Here is a 10,851-nt window from a genome sequence, read left to right on the forward strand (position 1 = left end):
ATACTTCCCTATATGGGCTACAGATTGACTGTACTCATTAAACGTGGACCTAAGTATCCGTAAGTCTTCCGGGCCACTAGGGGTGGAATAAATGGGTGGAATAAATAAAACACACCTATTGGCTGCATGGGAACCAGGAAATCCATGGAAACACTGCAGAAATAGGTGCAGAATCTGGAAGATCTAGTGCGCTTTATGTGTAGGTTATCATGTGTAGCTGCTCTACGGTGGTCCACAACTCAATACAAAGGGGGTGGGGGGGATGAGCATAAGAGGTCCCCTTCAACTATGCTGTCAATTGATTATTTATTGGAAGAATTGTACATAAAGTTATTCTATTTTTACTATATTCTTATGACCTACAAACATTTCATATCACTCACATAGCAAAAGTAAGATTAATGCTGTGTCGCTTGCACATTTGGTGTACCTCATGATTAGAGAAAACAGAACGTTCTCTCAGCAGATAGTTTTTATCGCACCCTCGTGAAGAGGAAATAGCTGCACGAGTCAGAAGTAGATGTGACCTCAGGGTGTGTGTGTGTGTGTGTGTGAGTGTTTCCAGAAGATCACATGCTAAGGAGGAGATACCCACACACTGTGAATAACATGTTGTACAAAAGAACCGGTTTCAACTGGAATAGTTAAACGCACCCTTCCCCTTAGCAGTTGAAATCTCATGTAACTAGGGCGTTCCTAACTGAATAAAAGGCACAGAGAGCGGAGACTGTCTCAGAGTGGGTTAGGAGGATTGTAACTGTGCAGTCTCCATCACTCTCCTTGCAAGTAAAAAGAAACTCAACTCTCTTCCTTTGTACAGGCAGTGTTTTACAAGTGTTGGGGTTTAAACCTGACACTTTAGCTCAACTAAATACCAAACAGAATTTTTACTTATTGTGAACCTAAATGTATACATGTTTGAAATGTATTCCCTTAAAATAAAAACATAAATTCAGTCTACGAGGGCACAGATGGTGATTTAAAGTCAATGGTGAGACCTGCAATAATCTCTAGCATGTGCTTTATATTAATATATTTAGTGGGCCCTCTGAATCCAATTAGAGAAAGCACGAGAGGACACTTGGTGTCCTGTATACCTCCACCACTCGGCTAATCTCATAGTAAAATGTCAGATCCTATACACCTCCCTGATGTCCTCTTTAGTTAAGTTTATGAATGTACTTTTATCAATAACCTGTCACGTCTTGGCATGTTGGCGGCGACCCCAGAATGCATGAGATGAGACCCAAAGTGCAAATAAAATGTATATTTAATAATAACTGCTGCTGTGCAGCGCCTGAATTAAATACACAAAAAATTAATGGCAGGTGCGTGTAACTAGGAACGTAAACTACCACACAGATCGTGACATAACCAATAAAGTGGCACCATGGTTTTCCTGACTTAGTTGTTCCAAAAGGACCAACGAAAACCGAAACATACAAAAATCAGGGCAAAATTAGGGATGAGCGAGAACACCACTATCAGTATCTGTATCAGAATCACCCTGAAGAATCAGAATCAAATCTGTATTCAAACAGGACAGTAAAGCGTCTCCTAGTTCACTGTATTTTTCTCAAAACCAGCGTGTTCAGTACTGGAAGCAAAGTCAGCTCCTCTGTGGCTGCCGCCTGCAAAGCCGGTCTAGGGAGGGAAAGGGTGCGACTGGCCAATCACAGAGCGTGAAGAGTGAATACATAATGATGATTTTCTTTCATCTAGAATACAAAAATGCATTATCCCGTAATGGACACTCGCAAATGTACCTTGAGCTTTTTTAAACTTAGTTTTAATGGCCAATGAGATCATTGTAATCTTGCTTATTCTCAGCTCATTTGCAATCATTTCTCACATCACAGCCAAGCCTAACAACATGTGGCGTTCTTCAATAGTGTCATAATAAACTTTCTTTGCCATCTGAATAGTAGTAGTATGCAATATGTTGAGATGCATGCAAAGGCCACAAGTAATGAACAGTATATGTATCAACAACACAATAAAGAGCAGCAACTACCATAAGTGGGGTACAATTCTTGCCATTACTTCCATAGCTGATAATGATAATCATAATAGGAATCTATGATGTGATCACAGTCAGTCAGATGCCGGACACTCAACAACACACAATTATATATTTCTACAGGGCAGTTCTATTCAACCTGTCCTATATCGGCTGTTCACTATATTTTTCCAACTTATGAACGACCCTTTGTGAAAACTAAACCTGCTGTGGAAAAGACACTATGCACAGGAAACATAACATAACTAAATATTGATGTGATGTGCATTTACTGAGCGGTAATACATGTCCATTGATTTATAGAAGCATACTACTGTATTGATGGCCAACTTACATCATAGGTCACCAGTGCACACAGTAGCAGTAGGGATATACTACATTACATACAGTAATGCTGATTAGAATACTGTATTAGGAGAATTACAGCTTTATCAGTGATACCTAAAACGATCCTGTTGGGTTTACATTAGAAAACACAACAATGTTTCAGCAGTAATGGGAAAAAAATGTTGAATGAGTTGAATGCAGGTATCATGGGAATGATTCATGCTCAACGACTGTAGATATGAATGTGAGCCAGCAGGGGCGTGGCACCAAATTCTGGGCCCCCCTACATACTAAGCCTCCTGATGGGTGCTTAGAAATAGGCTGCAATATTTATAATTTTATCTTAAAATGAACTGACATTGAGCTTGGGTGGTCGTCTCTACAGTCCCTGACAAAAGTCTTGTCGCTTATCCAAGTTGTAGGAACAACAAATAATAACTTGACTTGTAGTTGCTCAATTGGAATCAGAAATGACTTATATGAAAGGCAAAGCCCTCTAGATTATGCTTTTTATATAAAAATAAAGTTTTGTACCATTCATTGAGTTTTATCATTTAATTAGGACATAAAGGTCAGATTTTGCTTGGACAAAAGTCTTGTCGCATACAAAAAAATGTAGAAATAATACATATACTTAATGTTGAATACACAAATATGCTACAATAACATCAGAACATAAAGTCATTGTACCTTGGAAAAAAGAATTAATATTGTGTATGGCTTCCATGAGCTTGGAGGACTGCATCCATACGTCTTGGCAATGACTCAAATAACTCATCTGGAATGGCCAAGAAAGCAGTCTTGCAGGACTCCCAGAGTTCATCAGGATTTTTCGGCTTCATCTTCCAAGCCTCCTCCTTCATCTTACCCAGACATGCTCAATAATGTTCATGTCTGGCGACTGGGCTGGCCAATCCTGGAGCACCTTGACCTTCTTGGCTTTCAGGAACTTGGATGTGGAGGCTGAAGTATGAGAAGGAGCGCCATCCTACTGCAGAATTTGCCCTTTCTTGTGGTTTGGAATGTAATGGACAGCGAGAATTTCTTGATATGATGTTGCCATCAACAGCCAACAAAAAAATCGTGTTGCATTTGCCAAGGCCCACAGCTTGCAGAAAGGATGGACAGTGGAAAAGTGGCAGAAGGTTGCTTTTTCTGACGAATCATCCATTGAACTGCATCCCAATCGCCGCAAATACTGCAGAAGACCTGTTGGAACCCGCATGGACCCAAGATTCACCCAGAAAACAGTCAAGTTTGGTGGAGGAAAAATCATGGTTTGGGGATACATCCAGTATGGGGGTGTGCGACAGATCTGCAGAGTGGATGGCAACATCAACAGCCTGAAATATCAAGAAATTCTCGCTGCCCATTACATTCCAAACCACAAGAAAGGGCAAATTCTGCAGTAGGATGGCACTCCTTCTCATACTTCAGCCTCCACATCCAAGTTCCTGAAAGCCAAGAAGGTCAAGGTGCTCCAGGATTGGCCAGCCCAGTCGCCAGACATGAACATTATTGAGCATGTCTGGGGTAAGATGAAGGAGGAGGCTTGGAAGATGAAGCCGAAAAATCCTGATGAACTCTGGGAGTCCTGCAAGACTGCTTTCTTGGCCATTCCAGATGAGTTATTTGAGTCATTGCCAAGACGTATGGATGCAGTCCTCCAAGCTCATGGAAGCCATACACAATATTAATTCTTTTTTCCAAGGTACAATGACTTTATGTTCTGATGTTATTGTAGCATATTTGTGTATTCAACATTAAGTATATGTATTATTTCTACATTTTTTTGTATGCGACAAGACTTTTGTCCAAGCAAAATCTGACCTTTATGTCCTAATTAAATGATAAAACTCAATGAATGGTACAAAACTTTATTTTTATATAAAAAGCATAATCTAGAGGGCTTTGCCTTTCATATAAGTCATTTCTGATTCCAATTGAGCAACTACAAGTCAAGTTATTATTTGTTGTTCCTACAACTTGGATAAAGCGACAAGACTTTTGTCAGGGACTGTAGTGTACCCTGTATTTTGCCTGGCAACCAATCCAGGTTGTGCTTTTTGCCCAGTGATCTGGGATAGGTTCCAGCGATCCCGTGACCGCACACAGGATAAGCGGTAGAAAATGGGTGGATGGGTGGTTTTTGGTGGCATTTTGCCTTTTTTGTGAACTTTGCCATGTGAGCTCTAATCAAGCACATAAATGACCAATAAGCCAAGCAATGGTGCTATTGATGACGGTACCTGGCATGCAGTCAGAGTGTGCGTAAGGTTTGGAAATCTCCATTTGTCCTCATGCCCATGTTGTAATCCTGATGTAAGCCACCATGTCGCTCGGTCATGTGCTGCTGTTTGGCAGAATGCAGCAGGTCTGGCCTTGTGCTATGGCCTCACATTATATAACGACAGGTGATTAACTTTCTGCCTTCCACCAATTGCAGTAACACATTTGGATGATACAGAACTGTCATTGTGTATGCGTACGCACGGATCAGATTTGAGCAGCCAATTAAAATTCTGTGAGTAACAACTACACTGCATAATGTAGAGGTCAACTTTTACTACTTTATATCAAAATAATAAAATATACTATTAAAAGATGAGTAAATTGGTACATGTTAAAGATGTGACAATAACAAACAAACTCAGTAATCGCTGAGACACAGAGAAGGGGTAGGATTATAAAAGCAAAACTGATCTCAGTGAGAGTCAACCCAAGGGTGGGTCTAATTTCATATTTCATACATTGTTGTCTTCTGTCCTACCTGCAGCAACGTCATGCAGCCTCTCGCTCAGGTAATAGTCGTTTGGGTCGAGGTAGGGCAGCTGCTGCATATACTGTTTAGGTATAAGGTACAGGACCTCCGCCACATGACCGTCCTCAATGATGGACATGCGCTTGATGGAGCCCTTGCGTTTCACCCGCACACGGTCAACATTGTGGCTGCGGCTGGAGCTGCACAGTCTCCCCAGGCTGTTCAGATTGGGCAGTGTAGGCATGATGTTTTCCCCGACTTCAGCTGTCCCACAGAGGCGCGTGAAGCACTCCAGATAGATGTCAGCCAGGTTCCAGGGGTTTGGCTCAGTCCCGCTCTAAAAGCCAAATCAATCGGAAGCAAGGACGGGCTGCAAACGCACAGGGACGCATTGTAAAATCCCAGCTATATCCAGTCTGAAAATGAGCAGGATTCTCCAGGTAACGCTTATATTAGTACATTCTGCACAAAATGTTCTCGTGAGCATCCACCATGTACAGCAAAAGTCAAACACCACGTAAAGACAGGGCCCTCTTCTGCAAGTCCAGTGAGATACTGGGAAAGAAGCTTATGAGTGTCTTCAGCCCAACCAGACTGGAGCCTTAAGCAGCTTAGAGCTGACGTTGAGCCTATGATTATCTTCTGGGTGGGGTTAGGTAGTTCCACATCAGGTTTGCTCGGTGTACTCTGTGAGTCTCACCGCCCAGTGGGAAACCACTGTGCATCCTCAGTCATCAGCAGAAACTAAAAGCCTGTCTGGGCTTACGGGACACTTATTTACCCAAGTTGGGATGGTGTCAGAGGCATCAAGATTAATTCAAATTAGTTAAGCTAATGCTGCTAAATAATTTTGCATTAGGGAAATGTACGGCCAAATAGATGAATATGATGGCACAACAAGATCATCCAACTCTTTGACTCGAAACTTGCTTGGTCGGTCCCACAGGTGACAATGCATAAACCCACTTAAGCATCACAGCAATCCTTCAGAAGAAGATAACATGTAACCTGATGGGCACTAAAAACAGAAGTAATGGATGTTATGTATGGAACACAGCTATCAACCATATTTCAATGTCACAATGAAAACAGTGGACAATGACAAAGCAAAAGGAAATCTTGTACTGTAGTTTAAAAAGGTTGGGCTTGGCCTGCACTTAATGTGCTTTGCTGGCTGGGTTTTAACTATTTAATCAATCAATAATGCAACCTAGCACTTAAGTTATATTTCCAATACCGCCTGATAACTCGGGCTTGAAGAACAAAACAAAAACATGAGTCTTCTCAGCTACACAAAGACACAATGATGCTAGTGCAGATGAGGACATGTTTCTGCTGCAGAGGCTCTGCCCTCCAACTGTCATCCACTCTGGTCGCTACAACTCTAACATACACACACATGCATTCTCAGAAACAGCTGACGCCCTCAGGACTCAGTCCTAACCCTCCTCTGCATTACCATTATCTTTTTTCCGCTCTTCTTACCATCCAGTCCGAAGCAGGAGGTGATTTTTTGGGCGTAGTTGCAGAGCCCATCGTAGCCTGGTTCCTGCATCACTGTGTTGCTCTCCTCCATCTCTAGACACAGACACACACAAACACACCGTCCCGTCCAGCAAAGCTTTCATTCCTATGCCTGCTCATGAATTATTTAGGCTTTTGCCCGGACACTTGCATGCGCGCGCACATGAGCCTTCTCATGCAGGCACACTGTATACGCGCACAGAGATGGGGAAAAGTGCTGATGCAGACAGTTGTGTGCAGCCCTCAACTGGATGGATGAGGGATCCGATTGTGTTACCGGAGGATAGAGCCTCTTTTTTACTCACCATTGATCATCACATTAAGTGAAGCAGATAAAGTGGGCAGGATGTGCTAACCCTGCACAGGAAGAGGGCAGAAAAGTGCACTTGAAGCAGGTACCAGGAACATTTTTTGGTAGAAATCACTTAATGCTTTTGAGACACTGAGGAGCACAAAATAATTACCGGTACTTGAAAGTATGAAATTGGGACAACTGGATTTTCTCCTTCGGGAGTCTAATAGAGTTAATCTTCTTCAGAAGAAAGGAAAGTTCATTCATTCATTCATTTTCTACCGCTTTTTTCCTCACGAGGGTCGTGGGGGTGCTGGAGCCTATCCCAGCTATCTTCGGGCACCCTGGACTGGTCGCCAGCCAATCACAGGGCACATATAGACAAACAACCATTCACACTATATTCATACCTATGGACAATTTGGAGTCACCAATTAACCTAGCATGTTTTTGGAATGTGGGAGGAAACCAGAGTACCCGGAGAAAACCCACGCATGCACGGGGAGAACATGCAAACTCCACACAGAGATGGCCGAGGGTGGAATTGAACCCTGGTCTCCTAGCTGTGAGGTCTGCACGCTAACCACTAGACTGCCGTGCCGCCCGAAAGGAAAGTTAAGATGATTATTTTTTACAAATGTGGAAGTAGTAGTATAATGTAGTGGCTACCACTGACTCCATAAGGCAGCTCTTTTAAAGTGGTAAATGTGGCTTTTGACTCAAGGGCCCCACAGGTCCCCACTGATAAAGGGATATGGGCAAGGGTGTACTTCTGTGAAGGACCACCCTGCATACATAGTAGTGTTGCCTTTGGCAAAACATACTGTAACTCCCACACTCTCTGCCCCGGGCTGAAAGTCATCCCACTGATCAAGTGTATCACTGCATCACTTGAAGTGTTCAATTATACACACGCTAACAGTAAAAAGGATTCTCCATGGGTGTAAAAGGTACACAGAATTTAAAACAATTTTATGCAAGAGCAATGCAAATTATTTTCTGTATGCACGCAACTAGCTCGCACATGCAAGGCAGGGTAGGAGTGCATGTGTCGCAAGGTTAAAAGTACATTGTGTACATTGGCCAACCACAGCAGGTGCTCCTCCCGCAGCGGGTGATGTACTCATCTCGCTGTACACTTTGGTTCTCTCCACCTCCGTGGATACACGGCGACATACCACATCTGACATTAATGCACCTTGCCCTGCCATAGCGGGCAGCTTCTATTTTGCATTTTGTTCTCCAATTGGGCTCAAAACGAACCATACCATGATCTTAAAACTGGAGTGACCTACGTACCAAACCGTGATTATGGCGTACCGTTATACCCAGCTCACACCCCAAGTGGTGTTATCACATGAAATCAAATAGGACATGTCAACATTGTACAGCCCTGTGGAGGAAAAGAATGAAATGCCTTGGCTCATGGAGTGGGGATCAGAACTCTGCTGAGTTGAAGATTCTTCCGTGGAAAGACTAACATGAACGATAAATCCATCCACGCTGGGAAAGTCCAAACAAAAGAAGCCAATATGACAGACCATAAAAAGCACATAAACTGTTATTGGCAAGGACATACGTATCTGCTATAGTTTCTGAGGGATAGTGCATTGGTATTAGTGTTTATGTTTCAAACGACCTTGACCCCAAGCACTCTGATGGAGCCGCTCCAAGACAGTAGAGGCAGACTGAGTAGCACAATGGAAGGAAAAGACAAGAATTCTAGGAATGTTATTCTCATCGAGGAAAATGAAGACATTTTTATAAATGATACCTGAGCGATATTAGCACAGTGGAAATATGATGACCCCAATAGAGCATCAGGCCCACAAGGGAGTATTGTACTTATATTGGGGCACTAATGGAAGGGAATGGCTTCCAAGGTAAAGGCTTTTGGCCTTGTGCTGATACCAGGGGGTGACTGGAAAGACTGAGAGCTCAGTAATGGCTGATGTGCGCTGACCATCAACTGGTTAGTAAATAGCAATCCTGTCACAATAAAGTATTGTTCAATAACTCACATAAAGCAAAGACGGTGCAATCTTAGCAAGTATTAGCCGCATGATGTTTGGAAACATTGAATAACTTTTCATTTATATTCATCACAGATGCAAGTGAGACCGCACTGGGGTGCATGTGGTTACCTCTCATGAATAATGACTGGCTGCTTGCAGGGGCTTAAGTGGGCTAATCAGGTCTATGCACCAGGGGGGCTGTCATGCGGTGGACCCTGAGCTCCATCGATCTCCAGCAGAAGCCAGGGAGGACACAAAGGTGCACACACACACACATGCACACAGAAGGCCACGTCAGTGAAAGCAGGAGATCTATTTTTAAAAGCCTGCACAACGGTAATGAAGCATACACTCTTTGGCCACAACATTAGGTACACCAGCACCATCTAATGAGATCTCTGATTAATGTTTTACCTTTACAAAAATAATCATACTCAGGTTTGCAGAATGTATATACTGTATGTTTATTTTTGTAGTAACTTTGAAAAGGTTACGTACGATACGTTATGTACGGTTCGTACGATACCCGGTTATTACGATAATCCCGTTACTACGATGCCCTTTTCATCTCCCGCCAGCCAATTTGGTCTGCTTATATCGATACAAAAGCATCTTAAAGCTGAATCAATATTTGCTTAAGGATTTCAATACCACCATTAACGAAATCTGTAAACGGCGTATTGTTTGATTTTCGGCTAACACCGTTTCGGCTTTTCCACCGACGGACGGTAATTAGAGGATTACAGGTAATTAATATGAGGTAAGTATTAAACAATCTTTTGAAGTAAAGGAGTAAATATTTGTATAATTTAGAGGGAAGATTCAGTGAATAGACTTAGTGTTTTCAGATGTGTTCAATATTCTTGGCACTAGCTTTACTGATAAATTATGAAAGTAAACTTACGGTATTGCTTGATCAAAGAAGCAATCTCTTGTTGTTTGAAATAAATTAATACACTTGTATCTCAAAAGATTAATATAATAAGTAAATCTACAATACTAGTAAACATCAAAAGGGATGAAAGCAGGTATAAATTGAGGTTGTGAAGCTCATGAAGCGTTTTAGACATAAGATCCACACAAACAATTTAATTATTGAAACAGGTAGCATTACAGTTTGAACTTTACTATCCACGAGAACAATTGTAAACTATTGAATTAGTGAAAAAGGCGACCGTGGTTTCTCTCGTGTGTATAGAACAATGTCGAGTGCATTATTGAATATTTACTCAGAGTCACTATTGCAAGAGTGCGTTATGAAAATAAATGTTGAAAAAAAATGTGACCCATCTGACTTTAACCGAATTGTGTCATGTATATGAATGCAATCTTTTTTCTGCAACAATGTTTATGGTTTTGTCTGCTGAAGCGTGAGGATTTTGCATTGTTTGAATTTTAGAAAAGAAATGGTCATTAAAAAAGTGTAAAGACGTTTTGATTTAATGCATAAGTTTATTTTTCACTTCACTACAGTACAAAAGCATGCCAGATATGCAATCTATGAACTCAAGGAGAAAATTACATGCCATATCAAAGATTCCCCATTTATCGCCCACTTTTAATGCAGTTCGGCGCAGGATCGGATATATCGATAGTCCGGTTATATCGATATTTTTTCCGACTCCCAAGAATATCGATATAACAAGACTTTACTGTAGTTTCATGAAGCGCTGAAAATAGACTGTTTTTGTACAAAACCCATCTCATTCAGGCTTAGTCCATAAAAATTTTTACGGGTGTCTCCGTTTTTCAACATTCATGGGTAGTCTTGGGGCTTAACCAGTACAAATAATGGGGATCTACTATACACAAGTTGCACCCACACCTAGCAACAGAGACTTTGTGTTTTCACATCTATGGCTAACATAGCAGATGTACCACAATAAGCTCACGGCCATCTTAGCGTTGCATC

The 10,851-nt window shown here is 41.8% G+C and overlaps 1 protein-coding gene across 12 annotated transcripts in view; it reads right to left on the minus strand.

The window, feature by feature from the left end:
* Positions 1–10,851, minus strand: part of LOC131107718 (actin-binding LIM protein 1-like) — a 48,321-nt gene that overhangs the window by 36,300 nt on the left and 1,170 nt on the right. For 3 of the 12 annotated variants that reach the window (XR_009120315.1, XR_009120311.1, XR_009120310.1), the window contains exon 1: positions 5,118–5,680. The exons of 1 other annotated variant lie outside the window; for it this stretch is intronic. Coding sequence is in view for 2 of the 11 variants with exons in the window: in XM_058057957.1 (XP_057913940.1) it covers positions 5,118–5,352 (235 nt within the window). In the remaining 9 variants the exon portion in view is untranslated. Of the gene's footprint in view, positions 1–5,117; positions 5,682–6,593; positions 6,752–10,851 lie in introns of those variants that run through there. 8 more of the 12 variants (XR_009120314.1, XR_009120318.1, XR_009120319.1 and 5 more) reach the window with 6 other exon arrangements.

Source organism: Doryrhamphus excisus, chromosome 20 (genome assembly GCF_030265055.1).
Source record: "Doryrhamphus excisus isolate RoL2022-K1 chromosome 20, RoL_Dexc_1.0, whole genome shotgun sequence".
NCBI classification, from domain to species: domain Eukaryota; kingdom Metazoa; phylum Chordata; class Actinopteri; order Syngnathiformes; family Syngnathidae; genus Doryrhamphus; species Doryrhamphus excisus.